This window comes from Thunnus albacares, chromosome 10, assembly GCF_914725855.1.
Source record: "Thunnus albacares chromosome 10, fThuAlb1.1, whole genome shotgun sequence".
NCBI classification, from domain to species: domain Eukaryota; kingdom Metazoa; phylum Chordata; class Actinopteri; order Scombriformes; family Scombridae; genus Thunnus; species Thunnus albacares.
The window spans coordinates 12090698-12109940 of record NC_058115.1 but is presented as its reverse complement, the minus strand read 5'-3'; the positions used below and the strand labels follow the sequence as shown (position 1 = coordinate 12109940).

The 19243-nt window shown below is 39.9% G+C and overlaps 1 protein-coding gene across 4 annotated transcripts in view; it reads right to left on the bottom strand.

Annotated features, from left to right (window-relative positions):
* pdlim7 (PDZ and LIM domain 7) overlaps positions 1-19243 on the bottom strand; it is a 37391-nt gene that overhangs the window by 10454 nt on the left and 7694 nt on the right. For all 4 annotated transcript variants that reach the window (XM_044363552.1, XM_044363554.1, XM_044363555.1 and 1 more), the window contains 3 exons: positions 11045-11196; positions 5765-5792; positions 4634-4830 (listed from right to left, as the gene is read on the bottom strand). In XM_044363552.1, the coding sequence (XP_044219487.1) occupies positions 4634-4830; positions 5765-5792; positions 11045-11196 (377 nt within the window). The remainder of the gene's footprint in view (positions 1-4633; positions 4831-5764; positions 5793-11044; positions 11197-19243) is intronic.

The window sequence follows — 19243 nt, the reverse complement described above, 5'->3', positions numbered from 1 at the left end:
TGATAGTCACTATGATCAGATCACATCAAATCTACTGTTCAGTCACAGGTCTGCACCTACGCCTCGTCACTCCCCCCCCACCCCCACCCCCACCCCCACCCCCATTGCTCTCTGTTGTCTCCCTCTTGAGTGTGCAGGGCCTCGTCCCCGACTTACTGAAGTCGGTGCCTGTGAGCTGGGCCAGGATACGGAAGGAGCGGGACTGGGTGGTGCCGGTGCGGGGCTGCCAGTCCTCGGTGTCTTGGATCAGCCTCTTCTTGCTGCGGTCGTTGGGGATAAAACAGGGCAGGTTCTCCACCCGGAGGCCGTGCCTGCACACACACCCAGCAGCAGCACACGGCAGGCGCGGTTAACACAATCCCATCTAGGGACTACCCACTCACACCAACCCAGCTAATCAGGTGACCTTGAAAATAGAGGACATCCTGAACAGATCATGCAATACTTAGGAGGAATGCTCAGTATCACAGCCAGCTAATGGATACCCATTACTAAGATTTCTCTTGGGCACACTATAAACTCTCTTAAATGGACATTACCTCATTAGAGATAATATATTTAACTGTTATTAGAGTCAAAGGCAGAAAAGCTTTTAAACTACAATATCTGCCCTTATTTGTAGAAAAATTATACTATATATCAAAAGATATTATTTTGATAAACAACTCACGAAGCAGCACAAAAAAAAAAAAATGCTTTCCATTTCAAGCACATCACAACGTTTCAACACAGTTGCAGGTCAACAGCAGCATGCATCCATCAAAAAAAAAGCAAGTAGAGGATGACAGATGAATGGATACTGATGAACTGACATCTCTGTTCTATAAAACCAATCTCTGAATTTAACCGACAGCATGAGCTCTTCTGCTTCATCATCCATCTAGCCTGGCCACATTAAGCTACTAAGCCGACAAAGCAGCTTGCATGCAGAGGCCCCTTACTTGGATGCATGGTAAATATCATCATAGTAAGTAGCTTCACCCCTGTGGAATAGGCCAAAGATCAAATATAGACAGATTGTAAGAAGTTAACAGAGGACAGACAGATAGATAGTCAGGAACTCAATAACTAGTGTGAGATTTTAATGAGTAAAGAGCTTTTAGACATAATGATACTTCTAGTTTTGTCCTGCGTTACTTAAAATGTCCAATATAATAGGGCAGTAAAGGGATCAATATAACTGCTAAATTACTAGAACATAGTGAGATGGATTCTAACAGAGCAGTGGTTCCCAACCTGAGGACTGTGAGATGGTTAACAGGAAAGCAGGAAAAAAAAAAATCTTCTAATTTTTTTTCCCCCCAGACTTTCCTCTAATGTTTGTTAATGTTTTTCCTTTTTTCTTGTGAATTGCTGGATAGTTTTGCAACATCAGGCATCTTAAAGTTAGACAAAATATTATCATAACATAATTTTACACAGCAGCACGCACTGCTTTCTTTCAAGAGGTCACAAAAAGGTTGGCAACCACTGTAACAAAAGATGGGAATTATTGTTTATGAGTGTGAATGATGATTTAAAAAGACAAGCAGTCGAGCAATCATTACTTTCTACTGGAATGTGTATGAAAAAAGAAATATACTAACTTGTCATGAGCTTCCATCTGCAGGGTTAAAAGAAAAAGAGGAAAAGAGAAAATAAGAGAGAATGGGGGTCAGAGTTCAGATTTGGGGAAAATGAGGAACAGAACGTCAATATATGACAGAGGTCGTGCACAGAAATTCATCAAGATGCAGAAAAACATGCACGAGGTGACAAGAGACATGCTGTTATTGTCGACAGGCTCTGTGAGAGAAAGACAGCATTGTCTGTCTGTCAAATCTACCTATTGTGATCCTGACCCGAAACAACTCAGTAGATTTGGCACAAAACCTTTGCCATTCTGTTCCTCTCACCCATCTACACAAATTCTTTTCAGAGTTATGTAAATGGCTGTGGCATTTGCCAAAAAAAAAAAAAAAAAAAGAAAAAAAAAAAAAAGTCCTTAATTTCTGTGTCACTGCAGTTAGACAATTTTTTCTTGTGTTCTGCTCCGATACCCCGTCAACAACAATGAAATGTCACAATCATGACGCATCGTGATGTCAGTGTAAGCTCTGTACAAACAACACACAAAACCTGTTTCAATACAACAGGTCTAGACACATTACACGTATGCTGTTTGCATTCAAGAGTTTACCGTCTGCAGACATCCAAAAATGATTTTTATCAAAACTAGACTAACGGTTATAATTAGGCTGCATTCTTTTCAAAAGATGGCCAGAGGAATGCATTTCAGCCATCTGCAGAGAAACTTCACATCCATGTGAAGCCTCTCTACAGTGAGCAAGTACGGCTGCTTAAATAATCCAGCACCGGGGCAGTAAAAGCTGTGTGAGAACTCAGCAGAATTTATGAGTAAGGCTAAATACAGCAGCAGACCGCATCTCACTGACGGCTATAGTCAGACCACCACCATGTCCCAAATTACAGGAGCCAGACTAGACTATCCATGAAGACTATTTAATGCCATGCTGCCACTTTCAGGATCATTACAAATAGATTTTGATCCTGTCCTGGAGTCCTTGTAAAATCTGAAGACTGAGTGGTGTTATAAAAACCGAAGAATACTTATTTTATGTAATTATAGCAGCACGGGTTAGTTTGGTCATGGGAACGTTAAACCTACATGAAACAAAACCCTTCTGGCAGTGAGAGTGAATAGTAGTTACCCGGCTCTAACGGCAGTACCATGAGTACGTGTGTGAGCTGGTCCCCGTTGCTACCGTAAAACGGCTGATAAATTATTTTGAGCATCACGACCCCCATGAAATGACTCTTTTCACTATCAGAATATGATCCATTCAGTCCAATAACATTTGGAAAGTCTAGAAGAGCCACACGATTAAATTATTTTAACTTCCGGCGGAAGTCTCTGGTGCGCATGCTCTATGGGCGCCCTTCAAACCAATCATTGCTGGTTGACATAAAGCACATCACTACTGGTGCACCAATGCAGTAATGTTGCCACAGATACCAGATTAAAAACTCTGTATACTGTGAAATACAGAGAGATTTATCTGGTGGTGATAGGCTTTATCAGCATTGTGTGAAATTGTTTGTCAAGGGCTTGAACGTAGCAGACGTTCATTTATATGTAAAAGTCCTGCACTGCAGGTTTAACTTCAGTTTAATACACAGCAGAAATAATTACAGCTTTAAAACCTCTTCAAAACAATCAGCTTTGAACCAAAGTTACTATTTTTTAAACTAATTTAGAACAAGGATATTAGAGGCCAAAACTATTCAATCAAGTTGACTCATGATCTCTTTTCCCAGATCAAATTTTAACTAGAGGGACAGCATGGTAGAAACAAGAGCTCTCTTTGAGCTGGAGAGACATGATTTCACTTTCTGTTCCTACAGATAGTCAAACAGTAAAAATGACCAAGATTTTCCATCATTACAACTGTGATGTCACTAATAACTAGCTGTATGTCCCTGTAATTTCTGCAGTGTGGTAAATGTGGACAGAATCATGGCATCCGTTTAAAAGTAAAATTCCAAAATAATGGAAATTTCTGATAAGATCAGCACAAAAGTACATTAAGCACAATGCAAAGAGACAAATGTAATTATATGAATCACTGAAAGTATGACTTTAGACTAATGTAGTGATGTTTTACAAAGAGAAACAAAGCGAGTAAGACGACACACTACACCGCTTCTAAAAAGCTGAGGAATACTATTTAATCCAAAGTTTGGTGCAGAGTAATTTCTGAAGGATTTTCATAGATGTGAAAATCCATTCAGCCATTTCTGTCCAGCTGCTGTCCAGATGCAAGATACAATCTCACTGAATCAACAACCCATCTGTTGAGATGGTGAATCAGTCGACTGTTTGTTTAAGAAATGATACCTTTATCTAAACATTTTGTGTCAAGCGAGTATGTCTCTCTCACAAACAAACACAGAGAGGATGATGGAAATAAGAGGAGGAGAAAAAAACTACAGTGGGCAAAAAAAACGTGACGAGAGAAAAATTAACCAGGGCCATAAACCTGTGAGCGATTATTGACACATCCTTCACTGATCTCTGTAAAAACATTTTTTTTTCCCTTCAGATAAACTTTGAAGGCCAAGGGAAGCCAGTTTGAATTTCACATGCCAGCTAAAGATCTCCTGCTATGCTAACAAAGTGTTTGCTTTCATCTGTCTCAGACAAAATATGATAAAGGCAGACAAGATGGTTTGGGTCTGTTTTGACAAAACATTTAACAACATCCTCTTTTTTTCCCTAAAATCATTCTATGACAAGAATCCATCCTGACACAAAGTTCAGGCAGCTTATTATTACTGCTAGAGTGTTCAGCAATAGCATCACTTTAAAGAAAGGTCATCATATGTTAGATGTGTTGGTAGACAGTAGAATAATCAAGTAATCTTCCAATGTTTATCTTTTCTGTAACATTACTTCAATGTCTAATTTTGGAAATATTTTGCAGTGATGATGGGAATAAATTCTTCACATACTGTAGTTTTTTTTTGTCTTTAGTGCGGAACGAGAATAATCAGATACCAAAAATACCATTTCAACCATGTCAGTCACATTGTGGTTCCAAAGTAAACACTGTATATTTATTCATCCACCTACCCATTCTGTGGCTGCTGCATACTGGCACGGCCCTGTGTGCGTGGAGTGTTAAGTTTAGGTGAGTATGCCACAGGTTTAATGACAGGTCCTGAGTTGTCACTACCACCACCTGCCGTAAACGGCCTCGCCATCTTGTTAATGGTTGTGCTGGGGGCAAACGAGTACTTTGGCTGAACAGAAGCTGCAGCGAGTGAGTCCTATGTGGATGTGAGAGAGGGAGACAATGCAGCACAGCGCACAACATGCAGTTGAGACAATTTTGACACACAGTAAAAAAAAAAAAAAAAGTTCCTTCTGCTGTTGCACAATCCCGAGCTTTATGTTGAGACACCCTCTGTGCAGCCAGATATTTTCTCATAGCAAATCATTACTGTAGAGGAGCGGCTCTGTCAAAGCCTGCAGGCTTTTCTTTGCACATGGAAGCATTGCTTAAGAAGTGTGAACACAGCCATTTTATTTGTGTTGGCAGTCGTCCAAAGGACTGGCCGAAGTAATCTGCTACTGCTGGTACAACGAAAAAGGCTCAAAGTGAGAAACTGTCATATTTGACTGACATATCTCACTAATGAGATTCCTCGCTGCATTATTCATGCACTGCGAAAGGACACCCACTAAAATGGAACATTAACTTTGTGTAAGTATTATGTTCCATCTGCTTTACGAAAAACAGTGTGTGGCACAAAGCAGTTCATGACGCCGCCGCCACTTGCCCCGCTGATTACAGCGTGGCGAGAGTGGCTCTCAAGAGGTTTGACAGTGAAACTAAATGTACTGTAATCAATATTACTCGGGTATCGGGGATTGTGCAAGGCATCACAAAATAAGCCATAGGAAATTCCAAATGCAACATTCGCAACACTCCATCCAGCGCACAACTCATTTAGCGACTCACTGATGCTTTGCTAATGCACAGCGCATGGACTCTGTGAGAGCTTGACGGGTGACTCAGGTGAATCAGATGAATTTAAACACAAAGTGACATATCACACTGTTGAGGCCGATTGTGAGCAACGATTAAAAAGGAAGTTTCTAATTCGATCATTGTCACTGTAGTCCAGTGGCAGACCATGCCAAAGCATCCAGGTGTTCATACAGAGGTGAGGTTGATGTTTGAGACAAATACAGTCTTACCTTGTGGTCTCCACCTGCTTTGAAAGCTCTGTGGGGAAAAAAAAGAAAGAAGATTGGGACAGTAATTAGAACATGTTTACGATAAACTCTGCCTTTGCACATTTAATATACAATACTGAGTTCTGTCATTTCCAAATCACAAATGGATCAGTCAAGTAAAAAGTTGTATTTGAGGCAGATGTTGAACTTCTCTCCAAAATATTGTTTTACACCGTATAAGTTGTTTATTATTTATGCATAAGTATATTATTTAGGCTGAAAAAGAAGCAGTATTACAATTCATATTGCAAAAACATTCCTGAAACAAAACTGGAAAAAGATGGTTTACTGGTATCATATATTCTACATTCAGATGAAGACAAAATAAAGTCTAGTTTAACCCGGTAATCTAAACCATTCAAAGAAGTCAGAACGGAAGAGAAACATCCGTTAAAATAACTGTCAAATGCATCATAAAATGAAATGACCCGGCAAGTATAATGTTGCAATGTTTAGCACCAACGAGAGACAGTCTGTGTAATAACTTCGCCTTTGTTTTCATATGTAAACATGTGGTTTAGATAATTAAGTTAAACAGCTTGTTTGTTTGAACCTCTTTTGTTATAAAGCCCCATGGACGCCACTGTGAAGACGTCTCAAGTCCCTGTTGCACCCGGATCAGCAATTAAGCAAATCAGCAAGATGGTTGAGTGATAGTAATACGTTGTAAACATTTTAGGAACCTCACTACTCTCCACATCATCCACGCAGCCAAAAAAAAAAAAATACTGCAAATGCCACAGAGCTGTACACTTCTTAACTCTAATCCCCGGATTCACATAACTGCTGCGCCGCAGGAGACGCTTCATTAAAATATCTTTAAAGGCGGAGGCACACAGCTTTACGTAGCTGGTGGCTCCTAATATATAACTAAATATAAAACCTCTAGCATCCCCTGACCGATGTTTCATGCCTGCACAAAGCAACAATAGGGTGAAAGCGAGAATGAACCAGCCCTGCAGTCAGCCTCATTGTTTCAGGCCATAAAACGCACACAGAACAATGGACGCTGCTTCCTGTGACAATGAAAAATGAATAACTGCTCATGTCATTGCCTGTTGGACCGCTGATAGAGCGACGTTAAAGACAGGATGACAACAGGGCTGTGGAGATACAGTGAGAGTAGCGAGAGGAGAGAGAAGAGAGAAGGGAAGGCATACTGACATGTCTGTGCGTGTCACACTTGTGGGAAGACAAATCAATGTGATGTTCGTGGTGCTTAAGCTCGCCGGCTGTCTTACTGTTAACCCACATTTTGATGAGTCACAGTTAACTCAGGGATATAAGCTAAGTGTATGATGGCTGCAGTGTACTGGATTTCAAAACTGGACTTAAATGAAAGAAACGTGGAGATGATTAAGTCGGAGTTCCAGGGAATAAGTTAATTTGCTTGGACCGAGTTTGACCTATGTTGAAACTGAATATGCACACTGTGAGATCATTTCCTGGCTCATTTCAAGGCTCAATTATTTTAGCTGATGCAAGCTTGGCTTATAAACCGATGTTAGATAAAAATCTGAAATTTCACCACAAAAAAAATCCAAAAAAAAAAATCTCCCATAATACTGTGATGACCGACGTGCTCCAACCACAACCCTCCGGGTCAATCAGACAGATGTTGCAGATGTTACATGATAACATGAAGAACTCTCTCTCTTTCTTTGAAGCTGAAAAATCTATTGTCCATTTGATTTCTCACCCTATAAAAATGGCTCTGGATAAAGCCTCAAACCTTCCTCATAAAAAAAAAAAAAAGACATGCAGTGATCATTGGTGTTGAACAAAATGAGGCACTAAACCAAACAATAGACCATATCTCATCACCGTGCAGCTGTCCTCCTCTCTTGACATAAAAGAAACAGTGGACGGCAGCCAAGATAAGAATAAATAAAACTGACAAGAGCTCCTCTCAGGGAAGTGTTTCAGGAAAACAATATTTGCTTGTCTTACACTATAATAACAATAGGAGAGGGTGAGATGAGGAGAGGTAACTGAGGATTCATGGGGAGGGAGTCATGGGTATAAAAAAAAAAAAAAGAGTGAAAGAATGTGAAATGTTTACAATAGCCGGACTTGACAAGGAGATGAGAAACAGAGGATGCAAACCACAGAGTGCAGGAGAAGTATGGCTGATGTTAAATAAACATGCTGGCTTATTACAGGTCCATCAAAACATTACACCACTCCCAGTGAGATAAAGGAGAAACAAATCACTTCCAACATGAAATAGACTTATCCACAACATTTTCTGACATTAATTTTCTGTTTTAAACAGAATTCCACGCGTGAACTCAAGAGTTTAATGACATCTTCTTCTACAAGGGAGAAACTTACAAAAACAACTCTCAAAGTCATAAAACATCGACCGAAGCAGAAATGACTACAGTGAACTTTTGCTGTTCTCAATTCCACACCAATGTGCAAAAGCATTTGTTTGTTCACCACAGTATGTTCTTAACACATGTGTGAAGTAGCAGAAAGACCAGTGAATATAAACTGCATATAATTAATTCTAATGTTTTGGATTTAAATACCTGCCAGATACAACAAACAGACAAGCCTCATAAAATAATCTCATCCCGGGTTTCCCAGGATCAAACTCTGTTCATTTAAAGAACTGGATCTACATCTAAACAAGATATCATTAATAACCAATCCCTGAGTCTGACTTCTGAACAGACGCTGTTGCAAAGTCATCTGGCTCACGTGTAACACCCGATTAACCCTCATCAACTCGTCTGCGGAGATCGTGACGCCACTTTTCTTTGTTCCTATGCCCTAACCACAAAGCCGTCAAGTCTCTCCCTGTCTCTTCCCTTTTCCCGCTCACACCCAAATGAGTTTATTGCTCTCTCTGCACACACACACACGCTCCTTGTAAGGCATTTAGTAGGTCATAGTGCAGTGTATGTGACCTCCTCCTGAAGGGAAAAAAAAAAAAAAAACACATGCAGCATCAGCTACGTCTCTTGTTGGCTTCATAGGAAAACTGAAAGTGCAGCTCTTTGTTAGTAAGCTGATCTTTTATAATGTCTCAACCAGAGGCACTAACACTTGTCATCGCCGGGCATAATAACCTGCTGCAATATTTAGTAACATTAAACTACATATTACACACAAGATTACAGTAGTGGTTGCAGTCTACAGAGCTTTGGCATCTTACTCTTCCCCCCAAAAATCTTCCTTTGATCCTGCCAAGTATAACACTCTCTACTCTGCTCCTCCTCCATCCACCTTTCCCTCGCTTCCTCTTGTTTTTTTCCCCCCTTTCTTCTCACTTTTTTTCCTCACTTTTTTCGAACTAAATCAATAAATCTGGTTCATTTCCTCCCCCCTTTTACTTCACTTCATTAATTAATAGAATCTATATAGTCCCATTATTGATGTCAATATCACATTCATATGCTGTGTTCAACAGTCCTTCAGTTGAGAAAAGTGAACCAGGGTGCCCAGTGGATCTAAAGATCTGAGCAGACAAAACTATGCGGTATGAATACCAGAGTAGTTAAGCATATTTTGAACAATATGCAGCAAATACCCACTAGGATCTCTAAATGTGAAACTATTCATTTAAAGCTCTGGCTCTGCTTTCATCTGGAAAGTAATATAAATGACCTGCGGCTGTTCTGACTCTCAGCAAACTAAGTGAACAAAGAAGATTTGTCAGAACTCAACAGCTGAGTCTCCTGGCAGGCAACAACAAAGTGAACTAGATGTGAAAGGTAGCTGTGATCACAACCTCTATACTTATGAGTACCACCAAATCAAAATGAGTCCCATGACAGCAGCAAGGCTCATCTTTATTACTTAACAAGTCAATACCTTCTCATTTTCTCAAATCCTTATGTTCTTGAATGGTTACACTGTGTCTTTCTTGGGGCAGGAAATGAATCGTTTTGGCTTGTTCTCTACAGAGATACTTTATCAGGAATTTCTGGCAGGAGTTATGTGAACAGGTACGAGTGCTGCCTGTAGGAGGGTTATCTAGAATTAATTAAAATAACTCAAACAAAATGAAAAAAAAAAACCCGACTGTTTTAATGTGAAGAAAGAGCTTCTCTAATGTTATTATAAAGCAGAGGCATAATGTGAGGTACCCATGGCTCCTCTTTGTTCTGTTTATTTCAACAGAACAAAGGCCAGTGTATCCACCTGACTGCAGCTGCATAACTACTGCTGAGTACAGACTACTCGCTCCTGCTATTGCTTCAGTAAGATGATAAGAGCAGAATATTACTGTAATACTAAGCAAGAAAACATTCAGGGGGGTTCATTTTATAAATTATAATGTTATGCATCAAAATACAAGTAGTGAAACCTAAATCCTGGGAATATTTCAGCTTTGGAAAAGGTTTAATTGTGCAAATCTTTTGGGTCAGACTCATTATAACCACAAAGTTATAACCATTGAACTGTATCATGTTGCTGTTATGCCACCTGTATATGCCCATCATATTTTAATACGTCTTCTGAATTCAGTTCAATATGCAATTTATGTCAGCTAGCCTTTATACATGTATAGGAAAAACAGCATGGAATAAATAGAAAACATACAAATAAATAGAAAAAACCTGATTTAATGACTTCGTTTTGAGACCACGTAAAATATGCAATTGCAAATATTTCAAAAATGGCAGAGAATCTGTGTGGGTGGAAAAGGGCGTGTCCTATTTACAAACAACAGGAAAAGGAAAATGATTTTTCTCAGCCTCACAGCTCAGGAGTAATAAGCAAAAGCATAAAGTGCTTTACAAATGGCCATATGGTAGCACTATCCGCACCAAATTCACCTAATCAGGTTTTTGGTTCATTGCTTAAGTTTTCGCTAAATTCCTGTTAGATTGAGATATCCTGATAGCTACTGAAATAGCCAAGAAGCCAACAGGATCAAAAACAGACTTCTTGGCAGAAATAATTCCTTATTTCACAGTATTTACTACTACTACAGTATCTACTAAAACAATATTTAAGTCTTTGTCTAAGTCTAGAACAGATTTGAGCCTTAGGGGAAATAAAATAATGGAATGCATGCAAAGATCATTTTTAATGATACCAATGTATTTTGCAACTATATCATAATGGGAGAAATTTCAAGGACATAATGGTATCACATCTCCCAAGTAAGAACGAACGTGGGTATTGTTTTGTGGTGATTAATGCCGCTGTGTTTGACCGAGATAAAATGGAAAGTGAGCGATCACAGACTCTTCTGTTGGGTCATGGCATTGCCAAATGACTTACTTGCTGAGGGTGAGGGTGAGGGAGTCTGTTGCTGCTCTGATCGTGTTTTGTGCCTCCACATGGGTCATGTCCTCTGCGTTGGTGTCGCCGATGGACACTACCCAGTCTCCCACCCCGACACCGGCCTGAGCTGCCTTCCCGCCCGGGGTCAGCTGGAGGAGACAAGACGGGGAAAGGTGAGAGGTTTTCACAGGAGAGGACAGCAATCACAGAGAAGCTAGAGAAGATCAAACATATGGACTATGGCCACATGAGGGACGTAGCAGTGGTGTAGAAGTGCACATTTCCATATTAATTTCACTGGCTACACTGACACTTATGAGTATAATAATTCTGCAATATTAACTTTATCTTGTACTCGATTCTTTCAAGGATTGTATAAAGTGAACACAAATGTACATTTTTAAAGCTCTGTCCCCATTTCACATTTGTTTTGAAATCCCAGTTGAAAAGTAATTTCTCACCAAATAGACTACATACTTGAAACCAGAGTGAAAAGTGCAGATTATATGTTTAAATTATCAGCTCTTATCTCAATCATATCAGTAGTTAATCCACCACAAGAGACACTTCACAGCAAAAAAATGCAGCAAATCTAAACACACAAAAAGTCATGTTCAGTTGAGTTTGCTGTGATGTCTTTTAATAACACTTAATAATCAACGCGAGGAGTCTGAGTGTCTGGGTCTGACAAGCCAGCTGAGATATTTCACTCAATGCTATCAGGAATAGGCATTATAGGTCATCATGATGTCATCAGTCATCAGCATATGATTTACCACAGATGTGGCTCAAGACGATGAAAGGAACCCTTTAAAACCTGCAGACAGGCACCATATGTTACAAATAGTCACATCATTTACTGGAATAACCCCTCTACTTTTTTTACTCGGAAAGGTAAGTCACCGACCAGATTACTGACAAAAGAATGACATCACCCTCTCGAGGTGTCATGCATACTGCAGACATGTTGAGTAAGAGCTATGGTCTGGAGTCTTGTTACAAACAGGAAGAACATGACAGTCTATAGGTAGAGTGTGCACATACAACATCTGCCTTGTCCTCTAATACCACTAATACACAGAGTGGAGATGCCAAATCGTGTTTAGTAAGAGCTTAGTCAGCTTGCCCATGCGGCTTAATGAAACATGAGACTTGTGTCAAATTCTCAGATAGCTGGAGTACAAAGTGTTCAGCATCAGATAAGTGAGCGAGTGCCAGGTTTTCTGGCAAAAAAACCTATTAGGATTACTCTCTGATGTCATGGATCCCTGCAAATGTTAGCTCATCAAAAGCTCCGAGGACTCAGCAGTTCAATCAATAGTTTTCTGCCATGTTCAGCTAAGCTATCACACATGCCGCTTTGATTCTGCACATTAAACATAAACACTTGTGCGAGCGGGGAGGTAATATGCTCTGAACTGATGACAGCTCAGGCTGAAAAACTATGCTGCACCCCGCAAAGATAACGAAGTTAAAGCCTGCCTTGAATCAAAACATGGCAAAGCTAAAAATAGGAAGAAATGCATTCCTCAGAGGCAATCCAAGCTACACTTATTTTACAGCCAAGTTCAAACATCACTTTAATTGCCTTTGATTTGCACTCACTGGAAGCAATTAGAGGGGTTAAAAAAGAAATAATTTCTCAAGTTAAGGAAGAACTTCAAAGAGTTTAAACAGCATACACTGGTGAACAAAAAAACAACTATGACATTGACACTTGACTTGACTTGACATATTCTGAAAAGGGGCACAACCTGTCATACTGCCACTGGAGTTCACTACAGAGACCCCCACCCTTTTTATTACTAAACTGCCTTGTAAAAAATCTTGAGCACCTCGTCATTTTCCCAAAATAAAACAAATTATTTTGTTAGCGATCAACGACAACATAGCCCATGAGTCTTGGCCACAGAAGCACAGTAAAAGCCTCAAGGAGGCTGTAGTGGTTAAATGCTAACAAATTAATCACTCTTTAATCTTTGTTAAAATGAAAACGCTTTTAACTGTTACTCGCCAGTAGTGATCTCAGCTACATGAGTATCTCATGTAGCTGAGAATATGAACCAAAACCCCCGGGTATTGTGTCATCTCTACAGAGAGAGTCGTAAAAGACGCTCTTTATGAGAATTACATTTGCAATGAAAGCTAGCGGAAGCTAATCCGAGGCAGGGAGGGACATTGGGACTATGGACAGAGCCAAAGTAATTCTACTGTTGATAAAATAAATTAATAACAAAATAACAAAATGCAGATACTTCTATACAGGGTGCAAGAGGTCACTGAATGGTTTGATGAAAAAGGAGATTTTGCTTTAGCACTCTCCATCACCAACATAAAGACATCATACAGACAACAAATGAGAGAATGTCTTTTGGAAGAAAGGTTTTCATCCGTCCAGTAGAGTTCCACATACTTAAAGAAGCTGTGACAGGGAGCATTGAATCAGTTCTGACAGCTCATAGTGGCCCAACATTTCACTAAGTCACTTTATGTTGGTTTTTTCCTTTAATTTGTCACCCATCTGCATGTACTATAGAATGAAATATACAACCATAGAATAGTTTAACTACATTGCCCACCTCTAAATGTAAGGTAAGATAAAAAGAAAAAAGAATAAATGACGTTATAAAACCTGTAAATTATACAGTAGGGGAAATAAGTACTCAAACACGTCAACATTTTTTTCAGTAAATATTTCCAGTGCAGCTATTCACATGCAATTAAGACCAGACATTGGTATTAATTCAATAAGACAACACAGCTACAGAAATCATAACATTACAACCAATGAAAAAAAGTTATGTGCATTGAATTAAATTGGAATGACACAGGGAAAAAGTATTGAACACGCTAACCTAATGTATTAAATACTTGGTGGAGAAGCTTTTGTTTGCAATGATAGCTTCAAGATGCTTCTTGTGCGAAGAAACTAATCTCTCAGTGTCCAGGGGGGATTTTGGCCCGTTCTTCTAAGCAGACAGTCTTCAAAGGTTGAAGAATCCGGGGGGCCCACTGGTGAGTCTTTATCTTCAGTAACTTCCACAAATATTCTACTGGGTTCAAGTCAGGTGATTGACTGGGCAATTCCAACACCTTTATTTTCTTTCTCTGGGACCATTTGAGAGTCTCCTCTGCAGTATGTTTTGGATCGTTGCCATGATGGAAGGTCCACCCTTCCTCATTGTTCTGATGGATGGCAACAGATTCTTCCGAAGAATATCCTAATACATGGCTCCATTCATCTTCCCTTCAACAGTTTGGATTCTGCTGGTACCATAAGTGGAGACCATAATGCTTCCACTTCCAAACTTCCCTCTAAGTATGGTATTTTTAGGGTCATATGCAGAGCCATTTCTCCTCCAAACATGGCATGTAGTATTATTGCCAAAAATTTCAATTTTTATCTCGTCTGACCACACCACATTCTTCCCGTCATCTACAGGCTTCTCCAAATTGTTGTGTAGCAAACTTCAGATGAGCTTCAACATGTCTTTCCTTTGGTAACAGGGTATCACGGGGTGATTGTGCACGGAGACCTCGGCGGTGGAGTGCATTGCCTATTGTTTTCTCTGTGACAATTGTACTGTCTTCTTCCAGGTCTTTCTGGAGCTCTTTTCAAGTGGTCCTTGGATCTTGGGCAACTGTGACTAATTTTTGTACTGCCTGGTCAGCAATTTTGCAAGGAGCTCCTGAATATGGTCCAGTTGATGGTGGAGTGATGCTTCTTCCACTTGAATGTAATGGCCCCAATGGTGCTTATGGGAACATTTAGGAGTTGAGAAATCAGTTGGTAACCTGTGCCATTACTGTTACTCAACAATCTTGTTGCCAAAGTCTTGGGAGAGCTCTTTGCCTCTACCCTTCATGAGATGATTCTTGTGTGACAGCTTGGTAACAAATGTATTCACAGATGGCTAACCCTTTTTAAAAGAGTGAAAGTACTAATAGCCACATGCACTAACCCAGCTGATTCTAATTAGCACAGGTAAGAGGACTAGTGGAATTAGGGTTAGGATTAGTGGAATCACCTGGTTCAGTGCTTTTTCTTACCATGTGTTCAATACGTTTTTCCTGTGTCATTCCAATTTTATGCACATAACTTTTTTTATTGATTGGGAATCTTATGATTAATTTACCTGTGTTGTCTTATTGGTTAATACCAATGTCTGGTCTTAATTTCATATGAATAGCTACCCTGTAAATATGTTTAATGAAAAAAACATTTATGTGTAGAATACTTATTTCCCCCACTGTATGTGCATTTGAGTGCGTGCATGTGTGTGTGCGTGTGTGTGTTGAGTTATTGATGGACACAGACACCTGTGCTCTTGGCTCAGGTTCAGAATGCAGCTGCTCCCTCACTTGAGAAGGCGGCAGTTAAAGTTGCTGTGCTCAGACCTTTGGTTGGTAGGGGGCAGACGGAAACCCTAAACCCCCCCAGCAGTTTGTCAATACGGCGAAGGACATTGGAAAACATGTTCCTGAACGCAACACACTACACAACAACCGGGGATCTAATATGATGGTGTATGATCCAACATGTAGCAGCAACGCCATAAAGATGGCTTCTTGACATGGCTTTTTTTCTCTGGGGCATGTTACAAACAAACTGATGATATCATGAATTATTTTGAGCAAATATGATTGGAGCTCATCTCAAACTAATGGCATGACATCAGTGAACCTGAAGCTATTCAAAATTGCAGGGTGAGGCTGTTAGTAGCATGTTTCAAGGCTTTTTGGCAGTGCACAGCAGCAGAGCTGTTTTGGTATGATATCAAATTTCAAAGCCTTGGTGAACCTTTCAAAATGCAACGTCTTGAATTCATATTTCAAGTGTTTCTCTTGACTGATCCTACAAGAGAGCCAGGGCCCAATACTCGCTTTGGACTGGCTACTCTTGTTTTTGGTTAAACTAATAATGCATTGGAGTTTATCTACAGCTGTAGATATACTGGCTGTGTAACTCTGCACCAGCTCACTTTTATTCTTTCCACGGCTATTTGGGGGCCCGAGAGACAGTTTGTCCTTACATCACTCACACAGCACAGCTGATGCAAAGCCATAAATATCCCTCTGAGAAATGGAAAACCAAACCTGGAAGTATGTGGTCTCCCTGTAATGACTGCAGTGGAACACCTAGCATTAACTCACCTTAAAACACTGCTGCACTGATCACAACATAAGACATTCACACCCAACTAGCCACAGAAGAAATGCCCCCTGCGGGCAATCCATCAGTAAGTACTGAATTATTTATTCACCCCTCTAACAAGGCCTCTTTTCCTACAGTATGTGTGTGTGTGAGAGAGGGAGAGAGTGTTTAAGAGTATACTAGTAATCAAGCAACAGATGGTCCAAAAGTCAGACAGAGACACACGCAGAGAAAACAGGAATATAAGACTCAATGATACATACAGCTGTGCCCGGGACATTCACAAATCTCCCTGCCCACTTATTGACATGACATCATCTGTAATTTCCTCCCAACATTTGATTTCAGTGGTGTGGCATGTGTTTGTCAATCCAAACCAGATGGTGCATAGGAGGCTTGACGTTATAGTATCATAATGTTTATGGAATTGCAATGACACGAGATCTGGGGCAAATACACAGAGAAACTCCTCAGAGGAGTTATGCCGTTGCCCCAGACTTTGACTGAATTGTAACAGCAATGAAACAACATCTTGCTTCCTAAATTTTATGCTTTTCCTGTTGAAACAGGATGTTAGGGCAGATATGTGGAGAGAGAGAGATACAATGTTACTTTACCAGACATACGTCCTCTCAATGTCACAGAAAGTCTTGGGAAATTTTAGAAAGAAAGTTGGACAAAGGTTGGTTACAAAAGGGTAAAAAAAAGAGGATCAAACTCACAACAACTCAACTGGTTGCCTAAAGATTTTCAGGGCTCGTATGACGGGGGCCTAATGGATGTGCGTTTAACCCATGTTTGACCCGTTCATATGAGACGGCTGTCAGAGGTAAAGCCTTTAGAGTTCACAGAGACTCAAGTCAACAACATAGTTTTATAAACATTACTGCAAGACCACTGAATTACACAAAATCACGAGTAACATGAGTAACATATAAAGTTAAGTTTCAGTTGTTCTGGTGTGGTCAAGTAGCTGGGACACATGTAGAGATGCAAAAATTAGTTGATTAATCAATTAGTTGATTGACAGAAAATTAATCTGCACCTATTTTAATAATTGATTCATCGTTTTGAGTCATATTTTGAGAAAAAGAAAATGCTAAGAATCTCTGGTTCCAGCTTCTTAGATATGTATATTTTCTGATTTGGGTTGTGGACTGTTGGTTGGGACAAAACAAGGCATTTAAGATTTCATCTAAAGCATTCTGGCATTATATAGACAAAAACAACTAATCAAATCAAGATAATAATCATTAGTTGCATCCCTATTCACATGCATTACAAACTAGAAATGTGGAGTTTAACAGGCGTTGGCATTTACAGGCAGGGAAGGTGTAACCAAAGATGCTACTGAGTGGCATTTATGGGAAATGTAGGGTCCAGTGTTTTTGGAGCTTGACCCAAATTAGACTAAAAGTCAGGATATCTCACTGCTGCTTCAATTTCTCAATTTTCTTCTTTCTAATCTGTCTGTCAGATCAGTACCCCTTTTAATGCCAATAATGTTAAATTCCTAATCCTAGTAGAAATGTCATTTTACCAGTGCCAAACAAAATCCAACCCATGTTCAACCCAAAGTCTACTGACATATGGCTGTGACCAATATCACTGTCGGTTTGAAAGGGGTGTAATGACCTTTCAGTTAAAGGACCAGTGTGTCACATTTAGTGGCACAGTGAGGTTGCAGATTGCAACCAAATGAATACACCTCCCCTTCCAAGCACCTACGGTGGCCGCAAAACTCACAAAAAACTCAAATGCCCTCTCTAGAGCCAGTGTTTGGTTTGTCCGTTCTGGGCTACTGTAGAAACATGGCGGTGCAACATGGCAGGCTCCGTGGAAGAGGACCCCCTCCCTATGTAGATATAAACGGCTCATTCTAAGGTAACGATTCTTATTTTCAGGTGATTATACACCAATTGACACATACTTATGAATATTATATTCCATTTCTGCCAAGTCCATTCCTCTAAATGCCATTAAATACTACACACTGATCCTTTAAGCAAAGAAAGGTTTTCTTTTCTTTTCCTTAATGGGATAGTGGGGAGTCATTAGGTTTGTATTTATACGTGGACTAAAATGAGACGAAGAAAGCTAAAGTTACTAAAACTCAGCTATTTCCCAATAAGTAAAAGTAAAGGGGATTTTCATATTAACAAGAGTAAAATAAAGGTTACGTGCTCTTTTGTTCCTGCCATTAAATGGGTGTATATTAAAGTTATGGTCAAAATGTTATTTTTCCTCTCAGAGTGACTTAACAGTTTGTCTTGGCATGGTCTCTCTTCCTCTGATCTCACTGGGAAAGTATTCCTTTGAGACTGGGGGGAGTCCATCATACAGATGAGAAAAGTGAGTGTGGAAGACATATTAGACACAGAAAGGAGACAAGAGGATTGTCTGTTGGCAGCGACAGGGTGGATACGAGAAAAATCCCAGGAATGCTGAGAAAGCATAGCTTTCCAGGCTCGCAGACAGAGGAGGAAGGAAACAAGAGCATTCATAGAGCGTGGAAACCTATATTCCAGCTCTCACACGCACAAAGTAAAGAGTCACAGCACCACACTTTTCCAAAATCAATACAAGGCTATCAGAATACCCTTTTACAGTGATGCCAAAATCTATAACAATATGACCAAACTCAAATGAACAAAATAACCATAAACTCTGAACAAACTCGGTCACAAACAACACTAATTGTCAATTACTCTTTACAAAAAAAAAAACACTTAAATGCATTGATCTGTCAGCAGTTGTCACTTGCAATCTCATTGCCTTTCAGCGTTTTACAGAGCCTTTTGTCCCGTCACTCCACATGTTCTTCATTGTGTAATCTCTTAAAGGACTGCCTGGGTTGAGATACTTATCTCATCAGCAACAAGTCACTAAAGAAGGACCACCCACTAAATTCATCCAATGTAAGCCAAGAGAGTATTGGCCTGACTTTTCTTCCTGTTACTATGGGATACTGTATATCTTTTGAGGTTTACATCTCCTTGTTGGGCTGTTTCCATCCTCAGCGAGTGTGATTCACTGTCCAG